Source organism: Hyaena hyaena, unplaced genomic scaffold (genome assembly GCF_003009895.1).
Source record: "Hyaena hyaena isolate Hyena2069 unplaced genomic scaffold, ASM300989v1 scaffold_477, whole genome shotgun sequence".
NCBI classification, from domain to species: Eukaryota; Metazoa; Chordata; class Mammalia; order Carnivora; family Hyaenidae; genus Hyaena; species Hyaena hyaena.
Genome location: NW_024081112.1, coordinates 1221805 through 1242604, shown reverse-complemented (window position 1 = coordinate 1242604; position 20800 = coordinate 1221805). Strand labels below are relative to the sequence as shown.

The 20800-nt window shown below is 34.2% G+C and overlaps 1 protein-coding gene across 4 annotated transcripts in view; it reads left to right on the top strand.

The window, feature by feature from the left end:
* The window catches only part of PEX5L (peroxisomal biogenesis factor 5 like), a 227821-nt gene that overhangs the window by 120494 nt on the left and 86527 nt on the right, over positions 1 to 20800 (top strand). For 2 of the 4 annotated variants that reach the window (XM_039254335.1, XM_039254338.1), the window contains one exon: positions 15734 to 15845. In XM_039254335.1, coding sequence (XP_039110266.1) covers positions 15734 to 15845 — 112 coding nt within the window. Of the gene's footprint in view, positions 1 to 4666; positions 4733 to 7009; positions 7115 to 15733; positions 15846 to 20800 lie in introns of all 4 variants that reach the window. The other 2 variants (XM_039254337.1, XM_039254336.1) reach the window with 2 other exon arrangements.

Here is a 20800-nt window from a genome sequence, read left to right as displayed (position 1 = left end):
AGAATTCACTTCCGGTCAAAGTTGGCCATATTATGTGATTTCAGTATTTTAAATAATTTGAAACCAGCATTTAATACTAATATTTATTAAGTAAACTTGAGTGTCTATTTTATACCTAATCATGCAAAATGGTTCAAAAGAAATCTCCATCCACTAAAAGCAGTTTATTGATGACACACAATCAAAAACTATTTTACAAATAAAGGATTATAACCAGGTCCCTGGTAGGAGCTTAATCTTCACGCACAACTCAGGAATTTGGAGTACGAGGCAGTCTGTTCCTTGTTTGAGGAACAGAAATTGAAAAAAAAAAAAAAAATGAAGAACCTTGGAACTAGTTGGTGACTCCAGTCATTGAGGGCTGTTTTTTTAATAAAAGTAGAGACACGGGGTGACTCAACTTCCTCAGAAGTGCTCCTGGATGGTCAGGATCACACCCTGAGGCAGGAGAGAATGAAGTGCTTAGCCTTGCTGTCTACTGGAGAGATTACATTTTAAGAATCACATCAATTTTACACGCCAGTGTTTTCTGCCTCCGGCCTAAATGTTCCAGATTTTCTGAGTGTGTTTTAAGAGCTATAAGATAAAAGCTACTGATTGGGCACCCAATAAGGTTTGTCAGTACTGTTAGGGGAGACTCCCTGAATCCTAACGAAGTAGTGAGAGCAGCCGCCACAGCCAAAGGGCCTATTAGGGTGGCAACAGCCACTGCCAAAATAGAGCCCCCAGAGATGACAGCACAGCAGACCTGGGATGCCACACTGACTCTTAAAAAGACACAACCCAGGCTCAATGTAGGCATTAGGCACTGTGGACCCAGTACAGTACATAGGGCCCAAGATCCATTAAAGGGCCCACAAGAATGTTTTAATCTCTCTTAAAATCGGAGCCCCCAAAATGACCGTTATAATAATGAATGTGTAGTAATAAATCCAGCCTGGATTACATTTGTCTTTATACCAACACAGTCATAAGAGATGATTTTTGACTTTTTTTTTTTAATAGAGGAAGGGACCCATGAAGGCAAAAGTGCTAGGGCCCCATGAAAGTCATAATATCCCTCTATACCAATCACTCAGGCCAAGGAGAATGAATGTGCATGTGGGGGGCTCAGAATTCTGATGACTTTTGTGGGCGTAGGTTTAGAGTTAATGAGCATAGAGATTGTTATCCATGACATTCTCCTACCCACTCACCCCATAGCCCCACCACCTTCAGAGTCTAGAAGGGCACAACAGAAAGTGCCTGTTAAACACATCACACACACCAGGGGCACAATAGTTACATAGGAGAAATGAAAGACTATTCCTAGAGTTCCTAAATAGGTGCTGGCTTGGATCAGAGTGCACCTCTCATCTGGAAAAACAATGCTGTGGAAGAAAAACAGGATAGTAAAGAAGAATTATATGGAGATTTGATTGGAAGTCCTCGTTTTAAATGTCCTGTGTCATTCATTATTTTAAACAGAGAGGCAATTCCTTCACTGCAACTTGACTCTGCTTAGTAAGGAATGGGAAATCACATTATTTCTAGCTACAAACAGATCACTGAACTGATAGTGAATCATTATGATTTGTGAATTCCACAAATGAATCTCTACTTAAGAATCTCTGTCCATGCGTCCTAATTGTTTACATCTAGATCTGTGCTTTCTTCTATATGATTAGAAAGAAGGATTGACCAGTAGACCCAGATTTAGTTCTATTTGTACGACTTTTAAAATTTATAAAACATTCTGTTGGAGGAGGAGGTGGCATTGAGTGAACTGTAACTGTGATGGAACCAGCACAGTCTGAACCCTCCCCTATGTTTGAAGCAAGCTATAGGAACACACAAAATGAGAAAGGACACAAGATGCTAGGCAGGTACCACCAGCATTCAGAGGATACTGGGTAGCATTGCTCTGACATTTTCCCATTTTGGGAAATGACACTCACCATGACATTTACCTTCCCGAGTTAAAAAAAAAAGGTTATCCTGACTCTGCGCATTGGAGACAAGACAACCATCAGAAATTAGCTTTTTTGTAGACAGTTTCTTACAGGTGCGTTTAAGTCCAGGGTCCAGAATTTATGAGATATATAATTTTCAGCATATGCAAAACAGATATGATTTCATTTAAAATAATGTTGCTAAACTAATATCGATGGCAGGTATTTGCTTGCATATATGTATATATTAAGAAATATATTGAATACACTCAAACTTGTAAAGTTGATGGTAGTTTGCCTATTCTTAAGACATTGATCCTAAAAAACTGTTTAATCTCCAATATTGTAAATATGAAACTTTGGGGAAATGCATGAAAATGTCACAGTGTTATTTGTATCTTTTTATTAGTGCTTTTTCTTAATTTTTGTCAACAGCGTGTATTAATTTTTATACTTAGAACAAAAGAAAGTCTATTTTTTTAAATTCATGTATCAGATACTTTGGGGTTAGCAGTGATGTTTAGTATTGTAGTCTTTTACTTTTCTCCTAACACTATTTCTCCATTTCTACTTTTTAAAAGAATTTTTTTTAATGTTTATTATTATTGAGACAGAGAGAAACACAGCATGGGGGGGGGGGGGGAGTGCAGAGATAGAGGGAGACACAGAATCCAAAACAGGCTCCAGGCTCTGAGTTGTCAGCCCAGAGCCCAGCGCGGGGCTCAAACCCATAAACCGTGAGATCATGACCTGAGCTGAAGTCGGACGCTCAACCAACTGAGCCACCCATGTACTCTTCCGTTTCTACTTTTGAGTATCTCTGTTGAAGGCACTCTGTCTGGATTATTGTTTATACAGTAAGAATAATAAAAATTATTTTTAAACTACAATCTTCATAGTAGCAGTAATAGAATTTGCAACTAAATTGCTTATGAACGGTCCATGTAACTGTGGAATTGTATACTTGAAATATTTTGTGTACCTAAAATCGGGAAAATCCTAGTAAAGATGGCATTTAATAGCATTGAGCTAACATTTAATAAGAATTAAAGTGATGCTAAAGCTTATATGCCTGATAAGATCTACAGAATAAAAAGAAGTGCATGTACATGAAATCTGTAGGTTAGTTTTCCATGAGGATAAGAGAAACAAAAACCTTTCATTCACAATATACTCATGAGTGAAGTTATGGACGGCTGATTCTTACTGACCATTGCCCACTGAAGAAAACATTTTTCAAAAATATTTCCTTAGACCTACATTCTGCGATTATACAGAGAAGTGGCTGCTTCTTAAGATATATGAACAACTTGCATTTATAGCAATCAGTGAGGAGGACGTAGGAGAGAAGGAAGCACACAGCCTGGGAGGTGGCTGCCTTTGAGGCTTTTGGCCAAATCACACCATCTCTGAACCTCACCATCTACCTGGCAAAGACAGTTTGTGCCCCACAGAGCTTTCATGTGATCATATAAATAAAAATGGGTAAAACACCTAGCAGAGTGCCTAGCACATAGCAGCTTCTCCAAATAATTTAGTTCTCATCCCTATGTGACCAGCCTGTAGCCAATATCTCCTCATCCAAAGATGTCTGGCAGCTTCACAGCCTGGTATTCAGCCTGTGAAGATCCTGGGATTTCAGTACTTTGTACTCTGTTGTTTATATACTATGTTAACAGAGAGAAGTGAGCCAAAATTGGATTTTCTTAATAAATGTCAGTGTCACTTGCTATACTGCTTGCATTTCATTCATGTATGCCTGGTCTTATAATAGAAGTCAACAAAAAGATTGTTCTCAAGAATTATTATTTGTTAGAAAAACAGTCACTTTATATATATATCACCGGTGAGGAAACGAAATGATAAAAGAAATGAAAACATACTGAAGAATTTTCTATAGCAAATTGCCAATAAAAATAGAAATTTCTCCATATGGTGATGTTTTCCAGTCTAAACCATCTCAAGAAATTCAATAAGGAAGTGGGGAAAGGTGATTTTGAAGTATTATTCAAAAAGAAATAGGCTGAAATAAATTGCTGGAAGGTGTCCCAGTGTGCTGATCAACTTGTAACATTGCGCTATTCTTTTCTGTTGTTGCTAAGAATTACACAGAAGCATACAGGCTTAATGTAATCTAAATCCACTTATATGCTTGAGCGTATATTCCATTTTTGCTCTCTCTGTGTTGTTTCATATAATAGACTAATACTGAGTCTTCGGTGTGGTTATATTTAGAAAATTGAGCTTGAAGTCTGGATAGTTATGCATACATAGTTCTTACAATGTTATAATCCACTGACTTCAAAAACGAAAAGACTTGTATGGGTGTATCACTGTCAGCCCTGCAGAGCTGCTGATAAGCAGAGTAGTACCATTCCCTGAATTGCCAAATCCATTATCAGACAGGTTCTGAATTCTAGATGTGTCTCCCCCACAAGATAAATGGACATGTCAGAAATAACACAGCTTGATTTGAAGATACCAGGTGGAGGTGGCAATATGGTCTGGGGGAAATTTTGCTTTGATATATGAGCGTATTCATTTGGTTTGGCAGTGGTTGTAGATTCTGTCTGGAACCATGGAGATGTCATTGTGGCGGACCTTCCCATTCTGTTCTCTGACGGTACCACACTCGTAAAACAGTGAGGCTCGTGGGGTAATAACTCAAAAGCCAAAAGGTATAAAGAAAAAAAGTTGCTAGCAGGCACTAACATGGGTGTCATGACTCTTTTCAGGTAGTAGGTGTAACCTTGAAGAAAAAGTGGCACTGTCTTCAAAAAAGTGACCTGACCCTGGCTTTGGTGGGTTTTTCTGCAAGAAATAAAAAGCACCGCATGTGTTTATTATACATCCTTTCTAGCTGACCACTGCTTTGTTCTAGAGTTCAGCATGAAAGGACTAATTTTTGTTTTGTTTTGTTTTTTGTTTTAGTGAAATGGCATGTCCGTTGCTAATTCTAGTTATAATAGTTGCACATGTGAAAAATATCTGTATATAGTTTATGATTGGTAGCATTTCAAATAAATGGTACGTTGGAATATTGACCTGAAATTTTTTGAGATGCTTATCAATTGACATCTTTTTCTTAGCCCAAGAGCAGATTCTGAATTATTAATATTTTAAAATTATACCTTGTTCTTTTAAATATATTAGGAATCTAAAAATAAGCATGCCACTTTGTTTATCGCTATATTATTGGAACTTCTTGGAGCATGGAAAGAATTCTTCACAAATGATTTTGCTCTTTTAAAAAAATAAGCTTTAAATATATTTGTTAAACTATATTTAGTCTTTTAAAGCTATATCACTTTATAGTACGTAATGTTTCATCCAAATAAGGTTTATATTTGGAAAAAATGTTATATAGTTTAATAGTGCCATAATAAATATTTTCCCAGAATTCAGAATTGTATGCATCTCTGTTTTAGGAAGTTCACATTGCTTCATAAAGAAAAAACCTGGGATCATTATGCATCCCAATTTGTTATGCAGTAAATCTTGTTTTTCTTTATTTTTCCAGAAGTCAGTTATTCTAAGGATTGTAGCCATATAAACTTTCCAGAACACGTATGGAAATTACTACTGTTATATGTGCTAAATAAAATCTCTAGTAGCTTTTATTCTATCATGGAGATAACACATTATCATTCAGTAATGCTAGTTAAGTCAAAACACACCAAAGAAACTTTCTGCCTTGTAAAGAGATTCACACATGTTAAAATCTAGTAACTATAGAGAAAGTTTTTCTTTGCTTTCATAAATAAAAGCTGCCACTCATTACATTTTAGAAAAGCAATGCCTGAGAAAATAGACAGTTTTGCTTCCTAGAGTAAAACTTCCCTATAAATACTTTAAAAGCCCCCTGCAAGCCCAAGATAATAATGCACTTCCATCCTTTTTTGATGCATGGAAATTATCAAGATTTATCAACCCCTGGAGTTATTATTGACCCTAGTTCTTAATTATCTTTCAGATAACAAACCCCCATATGTTCATTTTTGTATCTTTGCCTATGATATCTCTATATGCTACATTTGTATTTTAAGTAGATTTACAGCACAGATAATTAATATGTGCTCTTAGTAAAAAATTATTTTCTCTAGGGAGGCTTTGCCCAGAGACCTGAGAAAATGGATGTTTTGTTTTTAAAATGTTTAGAGATTATTTAATTTTTACATAGTATAAGATGTTTCTAATTGGGTTGAGAAGGTGATATTTTATTTTGTTTTTTCCATTATGCCATATCTACTCACAAAAACTTAATAATCTGGTAAACTAAAATGATAGAAAGCCAACATACCCCTTTACAGTCCAAAATTCTGCTTGTAGGAGACAAAAAATGTGGGGATATATATATATATATGTCAGTGCCTCAGTTATTAACCGTCCTTTATTTACACCTCGATTTATGAGATTCTCCAATTAAAAGACATTTCTAAAATTCTATTAAAATTCTTCAATCTCAAAAACAGTGAGAGTTGCAGACTTTTTTCACCAAGGTCATACTATCTCCACAAAATACACAAGCTGGGTGAATTTCTGTGATGTTAAGCCACTGAAGAATTTTTAGAAGTTTTATAACACTTTTTACTCTTTTTATGCCTAATCCAATCAAAAATGACAGACTCCAGGGACCACCCAGCAAAATCCCTCTGTGGGAGTCAGATACTGATTCTAATCCCTATCTCAGACATGGACTCTGTCATTCAAAACATTTAAGAATGTTATAGGAACAATTTGTAAATGAGCATAAAAGGCAATCCATAGGGTTTTTTAATCAATACTATAAAAATTATGTTCATGTCATGTAAATTGCCTTAAAACATATTATACATATAAAATACTATGTTAAAATTAAATATGTCAGCTCTAAAGGTGAAAAAGTAGGTAACTAAAAGTTCACAAATAATCTTTTTTCAGATTTTGTGTGTTTTCTCCTCAGCCAAAAGCCTCAAGATTCACTTGCAGCAGCCTACCTCTTCATTTATGTTGGATTGCTCTTTAAACATTAGAATATCTTGTAATAATAAGTTAAAGATTTCTCCTGACACAAGTCATTGTTGATTTCACTGTTATAGGGAAAAGGCTCTAGGGCGGCAGATAAGGCTGTTGCCATGGTGATGAAGGAGATACCGAGGGAGGAGTCTGCTGAAGAAAAGCCCCTCCTTACTATGACATCACAGGTGGGCAGACCCATAGGGTTCCTGTAGGAAGCTGACATATGTTAATCTATCAGACATTGTGATTTTTAACTAGCAAAAAGAAAAAAAAAACATTAACTTGAACCAATTTTTAAAAACACAGTTTCAATGAAACAATTATACAATATAAAATGAAAACCAAAATTGCTAAAAAAGGAAAATTCCATAATTTAGTTATTTGTGGATATTAATTTTCATTACTCAACTTTAGTTTTAAAAAAATGTATGTGCAAGTAAACCATGTTGCTTCTTTATAGAGGAATCTTGTTAACAACTTTGAGAAAGAAATAACAATTAAGCTAATGGTACATTTGAACAACAACCAAAAAAAAAATCAAATTCCTGTGAATAAATACAAGTTCTATTGTATACATATGTCAGTTTACCGGTAGAATATCTAAATTTTCTTAATGTTAAATATATTTATGTTGTGACTCTGCATACTACATATATGTCTATACATATTTATGTGGATACCTAATTTACAGGAATGAGCCAGAAGTCCCTGAGTCCCCATGCAGAAAATGGCATTTGTGACCCTTCTTATACTTAGTGACCTTCACAACAAAAATATCATCTCTATTATAAGCGCATGAGAGCCATTTTCAGCATTTATTATTACAAGTATAGAAAAAAGTTTGCATTTGTATGCAAAGACACGCTGAGACTGTGAATCCTGTATGTCCTCAGGGACTTATGAAACACCCTGTAAAATCCACATAAATATGTATAATATACTCATCACCACTCTGTGGAACTATCAGTTTTAAATTCTTAAAGGAAAAATATTTTTACTTGCATTTCTCTTATAATTTAGATTAGATTGTTATCTTAAACATTTCTTTTTTCTGTAATGCAATAGTAAATGCAGTGATTCAGTTCCAATTATATGAACATGTCTAGAATTAGAAACATGTCCATTTACAGTCCTCATGAAAGGCATTTATATCAAAAGCTAAATTATGGCAATTTATTTTTAGAATATCATCAGATCACATCCCCAGCTGCTGCCAACATGTGTGGTTTTAGTTTATTCTAAACACTATGTTGTAAGTAATGAAAATCATAACATACAACAATCAAAATTGAATAATAAAAAAAAGTTATTAAAGATTCCTAGGTCTTTGACATAAATTTTATATTGCAAGCTTTTACCCATAAAGAAGAGATGCTTCTTCCCAATCACACATAGCAGTAGTTACAAAGAAATATGCTTTATATTTACCAAGGTCTCCTTTACATAATTTACATAGTAGAACATATACAGTTTTATATTGATCTCCTACCCTTTGTACGATCCGATGTCCAAAATATGCAGCTCAGAGTTCCTCAGGTAAATGCTAAGTGAGCTGAGAACTAGTTGGGAGTTCTTGGCTAATGACAGAGCCATATTCATCAGTAGAAAACCTATCCCGATTTGCCATTGGCATATTGTACTACAACATCATTTCAGATTATCACAAGTTAGGACAGGCTCCAGGACCTAAAATTCTTTCCTCCAACCCATGCATTGCTATGTGCTTTCCAGTAATCCCTTTCAAGGTCCAAAATTACCATTATAACCTACACTTGAATTTAAAATTTAACACAAAATACATTTTTTATTTTTTTTAATTTAGAAAAGGAATTGTGACTACTACCATTTTTTTCATATTCAGAACATTTGTGTGTAGCAAGTTCCTTCTTTAATCCCTGTCTAATGTTGCATTAACTGTTTTTGAGGTACTAGTTACAGTTTTACTGCATGAAGATTATGTAATGCTTTCTTTGATGCATCATATTCTTATTGCATACTGGCTAGCTTATGAATCAGCAGACAGTTCTGATTCATAAAATGTAATGCACCTGTTGTGTTGATGATTTTATGGAATTGATTCAGTGACAGCTGTGATACAATTATTTCTCAGTCAAATGCAGCTTTATTAGTTGACATACTTTTTCCACTATACACAAGTGGCTTCTTCCCTGCTATGCACCAGTGGCGTGCACAAGCCAAAAAGCAGCAGAATGATCTGAAAAAGTGAGTACTTCTCATAGCAACCATAGCATCCAATCCGTGTACCATACCACATTCTTACTTGTTATCCTGTGTGAATGTATTAGTGTCTTGAAATATGTCTGTCCAAACATCTCCTATAAAGCCCCTTATGACACAGTGCCACATACTACTGACTACATTGACTCATCTTCATCACTGGTATGTCGATGCCAGCTGCCCATCCATAGATTCCAGATATGTCTGAAGCTAATTGCTGCTCTCTCAATAATGTCCTTAGGACGATCATAATTGATAAAGTACAAAATAAGTTCTTGAAACACTGAGTCCTAACTTGTTTACTAACTGTTCAGTCAGCAGGTTGTAAGTGTAGAATGGTTTATATTGAAGCGTTTTTTGTATTATTGTATTATTGATTATTACAGTTACTTTTAGAGGGATTTAGCCAAACATACTGCAGTAAAGTCATTTATAGTACACTGAACAAATTGAACTAAAACAGAAGAGTTAGCCAGGTGACCTGAATTCAGAAATTGCTGGGCCCCCTGAGAATTTCTTTGTGTTTACTTTCATTATTAATTCTGTATTAGCAAACAATATGTCAAACACTTCATAGAAGCTCAGATTCATGCTGTCCTAGACTAACACTTGAAGCAAAGCAGTATGTAAACAAGTGTGCATTGATGAAAGGTTTGAAGGAAAAATAGTACGTCCTCAAGTCTTTGAGGGGAAAAGTTTCTCTAGACCTGTGCTGTCCAATACAGTAGCCACTAGCCATGCGTGGTTATTGAGTGCTTTGAGACTACCCATAATTGAGATGTGCTAAAAGTATAAAATACATGCCAGATTTTAAAGATTCTGTCCAAAGAAAAGTAATATAAACTGTCACATTAATAATGTTTATATTGATTACTTGTTGAGATTGGATACATTGGGTTAAACAAAATGTATTATTAACATTATTTTCTGTTTACTTTCAGTGTTTTAAAAGCAGCTACCAAAAAACATTTAATTAACAAGTTCTCATTGTATTTCTATTGCACAGCACTCCTCTAGACTTTAATAGTATAAATTAATCCAATTTGAGGATAGAAGGAACAACTAGGTGCCAAAAGATTGCTTATTTCATAAAAAAAATTATTATTCTTTATGAGAATGAAATTATGTTAGCAAATATTTTTTCTCATAAGGAGCCATCAGAAATTTCCATTTAAACACATCCTGTAGCACTTTTTTTTAGCAAGATATCTATAGAGTACAATATCTGAACAGTGTGTTTCAGATCTCTTCTTACCGAGGGAATTTCTTTCTTTCTTTCTTTCTTTCTTTCTTTCTTTCTTTCTTTCTTTCTTTCTTTTCTTTTTAGCAAACTCAGACTTTGTTTTTCTATCAGTCCCCACCCCTTATACCTAGATACTGATATTATTTTTGTGTCTGATAAACATAAAAAGAATAATTTCCTTGAATGGAAAACATTCTCAAGGCTGCTAAATATAGCCTTGTTGCCTTGTTTGGGTTTCTATGACCAACTTGAAACAATTGCTTTATGTGCTCCTGCTGCCTCAGTGTTAATACGACCCAAGCTGTGAACAGTAACATCTATTCATTTCTCCCATAAACAGATTCTCATTTTTGAAGTCTAACTATCCTGTCAGGAAAATAGTTATAGTCAGTTGGTTGACATTTAGATCAAGTCAAAGAATTGAAAGTTATCACATGGTTATCCTTTACTGGGGTGGGGGGCAGGGGGGATGGGACAGAGCAGAATTAGTTATTATTACTATTACTAGCTCACAAAAAATTACTTCCATCAGGTGTCAGAGTCACAATGACAAAACTCTCAAAGTCTAAATATTTAAAGGATGACTCCTAATGATTTAGTTAGTTGTCTTGTCTTCTCAGTGGATTGAGTCAGTTAACTTAGTTTTGACATGGTCACTATTTTGATGGTCATCGCACAGATTTCTAAACTCGCCAAGGACTAGTAAAGCCATAAACAAGTAGTTTAATTACAAAATTTTGATCAAGAAAACCTGCTTTAAAAATAACATGTTTCGCATCAACAATGTCACAAATAATAAAGGAATTTTCAAAATGCATAAAGATATACCTACTAAAACCATTTATATTTTTATATAGAAACAAAACAATCTTAAATTGTAAAACTTTATTTAGATGAGGTAAGACACGTGGTATATTATTACAAACTTTTTAAATTACTTTTTAAATTAAATTCAAATATGAGATACTTGTCAACTGTTTTTTACTTACTAGCTTTAATGTTTGAACTTTTAAAATTAAGTACTAAAGAGTTTAAAAAATAAAAACAGAATATTTTACTTCAAATTAAAACAACAGTTTGAGATCAACAATCTGAAGTGTAAAAATTACGGAATAATGGATTATTATCCTTTAAAGATCTTGTTTCATCATGTAAAATGTATTTTGGTTTGGTGTTAATTCTTAGTGATATGTTATTACAAACCATTCTTTAGCTCTGTGTTTTTATTGAACCGCCTAAGCAATATATTGTTTAAAGATAAATAAACTTAGGTTTAAGTTACAAAGCAAACAATATAAACATATACTGGAGCTTAAGTAACAGGCAGTAGTTAAAAGCAAAATATTCTACTTTCATCTTGCTTAAATATTCCCCTGTACCTTCGATTACATAATAACTTATTTTTTAACACTGCAATTAAAGAAATTCAAGTTGAACTAAGGCAAATGCATTTTTAGATAAAGTTTTCAAACAGACAATTTATTAAAGCTGATATTATTGTCTGCATCCCGTGCAATACTAAACACAGTATGGATATAAAATAAGAACCAATTTGATCCTGTGGTACTTAATAGTAGCCACATCAACTGACCAGTCTAAGTCATAAGTAAATTGAAGGCATTTGACTGAATATTTCATTCACAACCTATGATTACAAGGAAACTATAAATGTTCAATAGTCTTTTTGAATCCTGGGTGACAAAGAAACCCCTACATGCAAGTGCTCAGCTGTCTTCTTACTTCTGCTATTTCCTTTTGTTTCCATGCCCATTGACCATGTAAGGTTCTCCCTCAAAATCTTCAAATTTGAGTCTCTGATTTAAAATCCCTGAGTGAGGGGCACCTTGGTAGCTCAGTTGGTTTAAGGGTCCGACTCTTGATTTAGGCTCAGATTATGATCTCACAACTATGAGATCAAGCCCTGCGTCCGGCTTCCTGGGTGGAGCCTGCTTTAGATTCTCGCTCTCCCTCTACCCCTCCCCTGTTTTCTCTCTCTCTCTCTCAAAAAATAAACAAAATAAAACAAAACAAAACAAAATAATAAAATAAAATAAGATAAGGTAAAATAAAATAAATTAAATTAAAATAAATTCCTGAGTGAGGTAGTAGTGTTTTCTTGAAGTATCACTGGCCTCACATTTGCATTGGGCCATGTCCTTCTTCCAAGGATGACATGGAGCAGGCCTATGCCCTTATTTTTCTCATTAGGCATTCAATCTTTGCATTCTTGATTGTTTGGTAAAAGCGTTGCATTTGGAATGAGCCTTTAGATAACTCTAAGTTTCCAAACATTTAAATGATGTGATGGTAGGGTAAAATGGACTTAGATTCATTGTTTAAAGCCTGCTAGGAACTTGGTAACATTTCTGAGAACCACTGGCCTGTCTATGAGTTGATCAAACCCAGTATGAAATTCGGATGCCCATGTAATCATTCTTTTATACAATTCACCATTCAGTGAGACTGTAAATCAGTCAATATTTATTAAACTGCTGCTATGAGATACAAAAGTTACTTGCATAAGATCTCTACCCTCAAAGAGGTCACAGTCTAGTAGAGGAAAAAACAGGTGAAACCAAAGTTATAAGACTGGGTAAAACATGACAACATGGAGATTCTCTAAGAAGACACTCACTGCCTACTGCTGAAGAAGGTTCCCAGACAATGTGCCAGTAATGGGGTCTTAAAAGAGAAGTAAGAATCTGTGGCCATTAGAAAGGCATTGGACTGTTTTAAATATTGAGAAGAGGAACAAAGGAGAATAAGAAATTAAAATATCAAATGTAAACAAAGTAAGAAAATAAAGGCCCTAAAAACTAATGTAGTGGGCCATTTTAACTTAGATCTGATAATCTGATTAATCCAAATTACAATTGTTCTAACTCAATTATTTTAAAAAATGAAAACCTTTTAACTCACTTTCTATTATTTTTATAACATCAATATACTCTGTACTCAAAGGATGAAATGAGGTAAGTTCATAAAGTATTTTCCAATTGAAAGAAGTAAGTCTAAGAGAAAGTCAATATGTCATATCCTCCCAACGAATATCCTGCAAACAAATTAGCATAATTTGGAAGCAAGTTGAGAGGAACTCTTTGGGAGATTCAGTTCATTTTGCAAGTTTCCTGTATGACCAAAAAGATGTACTTATTCTCAGGTCACCATAGGAAAACCATAAATTTGTTTGAAAATGAAGAGGAGGACATACGAGAAGCTATTCTTATTTATACATACAAATACAAATACAATGGGACTTAGTATGGCTAAAATAATGATTCCCAAATTCATCCAACTGAAGACACAGTTCAAAAGGTAGATGTTTTTACATCCTCACTTTCTGCAAAGTCACTGTCCCATTTGGTAGGCATTTATTGATCCCCTCGTATATGAAAACATTCTGTTAGAAGTTGTGAAGGATATAAGTATGAGTAAGACATGGCCTCTGACTTCAGAGCTTATAAGAAAAGATTTCATGATATTTCTTATTTCATCTTCCCTATCTACATCAAAACTAAAAGCTTTCAGTTCCCAAATTACCTTCCCCTGATAGCTGAAGTCTGGCCACTTATCCTCTTCACCCCAGAGAACTGCCACCATCCCCCACTCCTCCCCAGAATTTCCCAACAGTTACACTGTGCTCCATTTTGAAAAACACAGACTCAGAAAGTAGTTTGTTATTTCCTCTTTGATTTGTATCTATGCAAGAAAACCACAGAAACAACTCAGTTATGGGAATTAGGCAGATGTAACAACTCCATCAGTCTGGGTGTGATGTGTGCTCAGAAATAAGACAGTAGGTGTGGAAGAAACACCTTACGAGACCTTACGAGGCAGAGGAGAAGCCATACCTCAGTCCTGGACACCATAGGGTCTCTCTGAACAACCTCCTCTTTGGTATTCTTTCTTCCTATGCTGAGAAAATCTGAGAACGCTAGAAGTGCTTTCTCTAGAAAATAAGTCTGAAGTTTCATGACTAAGAGGCTCCAAAAAAATCTTATTACCTTTGATAAATAGGCTTACCTAAAAGAACAACTGCCTTTTCCTTTGTTTTTCCATTTAGATATTTATGTGGACAAAAGCTTTTCTAGAAATATTTGTATCAAGTTCAGGTTATAATTTAGAATGTTTACATATAAAAGTTATCTACAGAAATCTAACACCCTGGTCTTCTAAAACCATAGTTAATTTAGGCCCATTCCATACATTTACTCACAGAGCTGTGATATAGGAATTATTATTAGTCCCTGCTTTTTACAAAAGAATTTAATTATATCCAAAATGAAGAAAAAAAATAAAGAAAATAAAACTTCATCTTTATTTTATGTGTCTCTGAAAATTCAGCCTTGCAAATCAGTATTTAAAAATCTAGAGGTTTTTAGGCCCATCTTTTTCTTAAAAGAAGTAGAAAACTAGATGGCTTTGTCCATTTTAAGATAGGTCAATATAAAAACTCCTGAAAAACTAAGACAGTTAATTTAGGAATTGACCACTTACATATCATGATTACACTTCTTCCCTTAACCATGGAAGCAAAACTTAAGGAAGTCTGGATTCTAAGATGTGCAGAATAACTGAAAGTTAATAATTGGCCACCACTGCTAATTTGAGACCAACTAAAAATTAAACTGAAGGATTTCTAAAATTAGAGAACAAGCCAATGGGAAAATACAACTGAACTGACAGAAATCTATTTTACATACAGATTTTCAGAAACATATCTACAAGATACATGTATAGTTAATATAACAATATTTTCTATTCTTCCAAAATAATGTTTGTTATGCACTACAAAAGCAACCCAAGGAAATGTAAGAAGGATATGTGCCCATAGATGACTTGAGTTTTTTAAGAGAGAGAGAAAAGGAGAACTTTATCCACACACATACAGATCTCTGTGTGTTTATCACATAATGCTGACTGCCCACCCTAAACAGTGTGCCACCTCAAAGTCAGAGGCCAGTTGTGTTTTGTCCAAGTGAAGAGTGGGATCAGCCCTAAGACACTGTGATTCAATAGGTGTCATTTTCTATATATTGAAATTGGAAAATAATTCTAAAACAGTACTAGGAGAAAAAAAAGGCTTGAGCTTTAAAAACTGAAGTTGGCTGCATCCAAAATATGTTGACAGTGCTAAAAAGCTCATTCCCCATCCCTTAGTATCTTTTTTTCTTGCCCTTACCCATTTATTTATTTATTTATTTATTTATTTATTTATTTATTTATAGGCTTGCTATTCTCATTTTGTTGCAAGGCTGCATTTAATTCATCTGATTCTGCGGTGTAACAAAGCCCTTTGATACCTGTGTTCATCTGTTCTCAGCTGGTGAATGAACAGCAAGAAAGCAGACCCCTCTTGAGTCCCTCCATCGATGACTTTCTCTGTGAAACCAAATCGGAAGCAATAGCAAGGCCAGTAACGTCCAACACAGCCGGTAATTCTTTCACTTTTAACTGATCCTCAAGTAGAGCTAATTGTCACTCTAGTGAAATGCATATTTTCTTTCTATAATGCATTCTGAGTAATGTTTGCAACCAATGAAAGTTCAGATCTATATTATTCAACATAAAATAATAAATCACTCTGTAATATGAAAGAAACTGTAATGTATATTACCCAACCAATTTTGCTGAACATTAGCATACCACTATTAGCAATAAACCATTTTTCTATGCAGATTTACATCCTTGCATCTCAAGTCACATTACGAGGAATCTTTAAAACAAAAACATCTATTTCAGAGTAAGGTTTTTTAAAGTTGTGGCTGGAAATATTTTGTATGGCAAAGGTCCAATAAATAAATAAATAATAAATAAAATGTAGGCAACCCCTTCAAGTGGATTGAAATGACACAATTAAAAGTCCTAGATACTTGAAATAATGAAGAGCCCAATTTCATTTTTTCTGTCATATGAATGTGTTACTTGTTTCCTCTTACAACGATTTCTTTGAATATTCTTCTGGAATTAAACACACCCAAACAGTGAACTATCATCCGTATAGGCACATGAATATAGGCACAAATAAGTATTCATCCAATGAGTGGATGCAGGATCCCACCGGTATGAATCACATCTCCTCTATTACCCTCTGCATTTGCCAATTCTCACTAATGCTAAAACTAAGTCACTTAGTTAGGGCCCACTCCCAGGGAGCTACATAAGATGGGATGCAAAAGTGACCTTCTGTATCAGAGGCAGCCTTTCTGCATTGATTTTATTCAGTCACCGTTCATGTTCAAAGGCATCTTATTCAAATAAGGATGAAAAAATGATGTTTAGAATCAAAGAACAAAGGCTATGTTAGATTGCAGGAAAGAATTTAATGGAGAAAGGGGAGAACAATTACATATTGTCTTATTAAATGCATTCCATTTCCCCATCATGTCCTCAGCTTGCTGTTGCCTGCTATATTTTAACTATACTTTTAAGTGAAGAAAATCATGAGTGAAGGAAATTGTGAGGGTTTTTAAATGCTAAAAATTACAACAGCAAAAGTAACACAAGATAGAGGCACTTTATGCAAGAGTGTAGTCTACAGTATCTGGGGTCTCAGTTCACAATGTCAAACCCCGGCTGTGCCACTTAGCAGCTCTTGTCCTTGGGCAAGTTGCTTAACTAAGTCTGTTTCCTCTGTTACCATCTATAATGGTAACATCTATATCTCATAGATTACTTGGGAATATTAAATGAAGCAATCTATGTAAGAGCCTAACACCATGTAAGCTCTAACAAGTTTTACCATTACTGTTAAATATTAGGTTAGAAAAACAGCATACCCGACGCTTCCCTTTTCAAATGCATTAACTTTCTTTATATCACACCAAAGCAATCATTTTCTAAATTCAACTATCACTTTGAGTAATCAAGCAAATAAAATTATACTTGCTACATTTAAGCAGGAAATTAATTAAGTTCAGATTTTACCAGATCAAATCTATCCTCATCTATAAAACTAGAGCTCATCCCTCCAAAACTGGAGAGCTACCTCTAGAAGAATACAAAGGAGACTTATGTCTCTCGTTTCAGAAAAATCCATGAGAATTGCATGCACTGAGAAGGTCCCACTCTTCTAAAAAAAATCTGCAAAGGATAGAATTTTCAGGTCTTGATTCCAGTACTGTCTGCACTTTCCAATTCCTGCTAATGTTAAATCCAATTCCTGCTAATATTAAAACTAAGTCACTTAGAAAGGGCCCACCAGAGAGAGCAACATAATATTTTATTCAAAAGCCACTTTCACCTTGATTTTTCCAACATATAAAAGAGGTCTATGAAATATTAGAGAAAAAATTCATATGTAATTTCTTATGATTGCAATACTACAGTATTGCCTTCTGTATTTGTTTTCTAGGCTTTCATGACAAAATAACACAAACTGAGTAGATTAAATAACAGAAATTTATTGTCTTTCATAATTCTGGGAGCTAGAAGACCGAAATTAAGGTATCCATTCTCTCTCTAAATGTGCTCAGGAAGAAACTGGGCTAGGAAGGACAAAAAGGAAGAAACTTTCCTTTGCTGGTAGTTCTTTGGCTTGTGGCATAATAAGTCCAATCTTCACATGACATTCTTCCTGTGTGCATGTCTTCCTGTGTTTGTGTCTGTCTTTGTATCGAAATTTCCCTTTTACATAAGGACATCAGCCATATTGGATTCGGCACCTCTTCTACTCCAATATGACTCATCTTAACTAATTATATTTCCAACAACCCTATTTCCAAATAGTCACATTACAAGGCATTAGGGGTTAAGACTTCAACACATGAGATTTTGGAGGGATAAACTGTTCAATCCATGGCATCCTCCAAAGTAGGGGTTCAAAAATAATGGTATTTTGAGGCTGTGAGGTTTTCTTTTCTTGTTCTCAGCACTCAGTGCATCTGGGTCACACAGATTTTTATCCTGAAGGAATACTCTTGTTTGATAGTGTGTTTTTTTATCTTAAAAGTATATCTCAAGACAGAAACACTGTATTTTTTAATGCCTAAGAAATACACTTTATTCTTAAATATTATAGAACCCACTATTGGTATCTCGATATGAAACATTATTATACATCTTTTAAAAGGAAAATTTTTAACATACAAACACTTTGGAAAGAATTCCAATCTGGTCCAATAATTTTATAGCTAATATTTCTGGGGAAAAGATATAGTTATTATCTTCTGTCCAAATTTTTAATAGAAAATAATTTGAAATAGAGCACTGTTATTTTATAGAGTACTATGAAAGTACACTGAGAAATCTGGACAGTCTGTGAACATTGTATGTTATACCCCAGGTATTATATATATCTTTACACATAAGGAATGGATATTAAACAACCTTGGAGTAAAATATGGAAGAAAACCTTCTTCCTGTTTGTACCAAGTCAATCAAGAAGACTAAGAGAGTCATTTATACTTGGCATTTTCTTCCAATAAAAATATAAAACTAGTGTGCTACCACCTTGACATTTACTTAAGTATTTAAGGAACATATTTCTTATATAAATTAGCACAAAATAAACAATATAGGAAATATTTATCTCTTCCAAGTGTGACTCAAATGATAGGATTTTTTTCCTCTATAGCCTTAAAAGAACATATCTATCTTCTGCTTCATAGAAGTTCTAAGTTATAATCTTTTTCTAAAGTATTGAATTATCTTTTTTACTTTCTGCTTATTTCTACTTTAGGATTAACTTCTTGTCAACTGATAATGATATGAAGCTGATCAAATAAAGACGTTTTTAATTTTTTTGTCATTAATACCCTAAATTATCTTTAATTCATCTGTAATCTAGATGGTATCTAATTTCTTGGCCCTTTCAAACTGTATCTCTAATGGTTGGTAAAGTAAGATCATTGCTAATATCTTTGATTTTAAAATGGCAAATAAAAAAATAATAAAATAAAATAAGATGGCAAATAAATATACATTATCACAGATGCAAATATCAAATGTTCAGAAAGTAACTAGACAATGGATCATGATTAAGATCATGATTATATTATAGGCCAACTATTTACTAAAATTTGCAAAAATAACTTGTTGGTCTATAATCTTCCAAAAAATGTAACATATGTCAAAGTGCAGGAGAGATTCTTTTTTAAAAACCAAGAAAAACAGGAGGTCCTTGGTTTGCATTTATCAATGTGTATAATCTAAAAGAATTTTATCCCCAAACTTGAACCATTAGTTGGTTACTATAGGAGAAACATTTTTCATGATTAAAAAAAATAATAATTTCACTCCTTAATATGGGACCTGTGTACCTATATAAGAGACCCATATATATAAGGGAAGAGCACCCTTAATAAAGTTCACAGTCATGTCACAGCCACCTAATTGAATATTTTAATTGCAAAATTAGTGTAATATTTACAAAATACATTTCTATGAAGCCCAAGTAGCCATGAATCCAATGGCATGCCTCTTGAGACAACTTAGAAATGTGGGAAGTAGCTCTAATTACATATTCCAATAAAATAAGCAAAAATTTGTTGAATTATTTAAGTCCAACTTATCTAGTTGACATCACTGGCAAAATTCTTCCTAAGGGGTTTTGCTTTGTAGCCACTATATTAAAGAATACCATGTTTCTAGAATAACAGAGTAGCTTACAAAACAGAACAGAGATTCCATCAGCTCCTTGTGGCACATTCTGTGACTGCGCCAGTCAGGGTTGTTTCATGATCTGCCCTCTCTACCCACTCCATGTTGATTTATTCCTTAAGAGAAATTCACCTAAAATCTGAGCCTCATTATACTGTAGGAGTGTAAATACCATTGTGCTTACCATCAGTGTATCAAATCAGAACTTCATTATAGGTGCTATTTTATTCTAACTGTTTTAAGCAGTCTCATCTCCCACAGCCCAAGTAATCTAGCATGCATAAACATCTTCAGGGCCCTGTAGGAGCCTTGCATTTCAATATGTAGTGATCTTCAATTAGTTGTCCTTGAGATAAATAGAAACAAGTACTTACATAGCATCTTACATCTTCAGGAAATTCCACCCAGTGAATTTAGGTGATTTAAAAAAAAGTTTTTGAGATTACCAACTATTTAAATTCTGCCTCAGACTACCCAAACTGTCAATTTGGGAACTAACCAAAAAAATAAAGCCACACCAATGGAGTTAGCACATTTCCTCCAGGTTCAGATAAAGTCTAGTGAGGAGTGGTAACAAACACATGCTTGGGAGTGACAGGGCCTGTGTTTTCATCCTGGTATGGACACTGGTCTACAAGCTGTATTAGCTTCCTATTGCTGCTGTAACAAATTACCACAAATTCAGTTGCTTAAAACAACACAAGTTCATTGTCCTATAATTCTGTAAGTGAGCAGTCCTAAAATCAAGGTGTTGGCAGAGCCGCATTTCTTCTCGAGGCTTTAAAGGAGA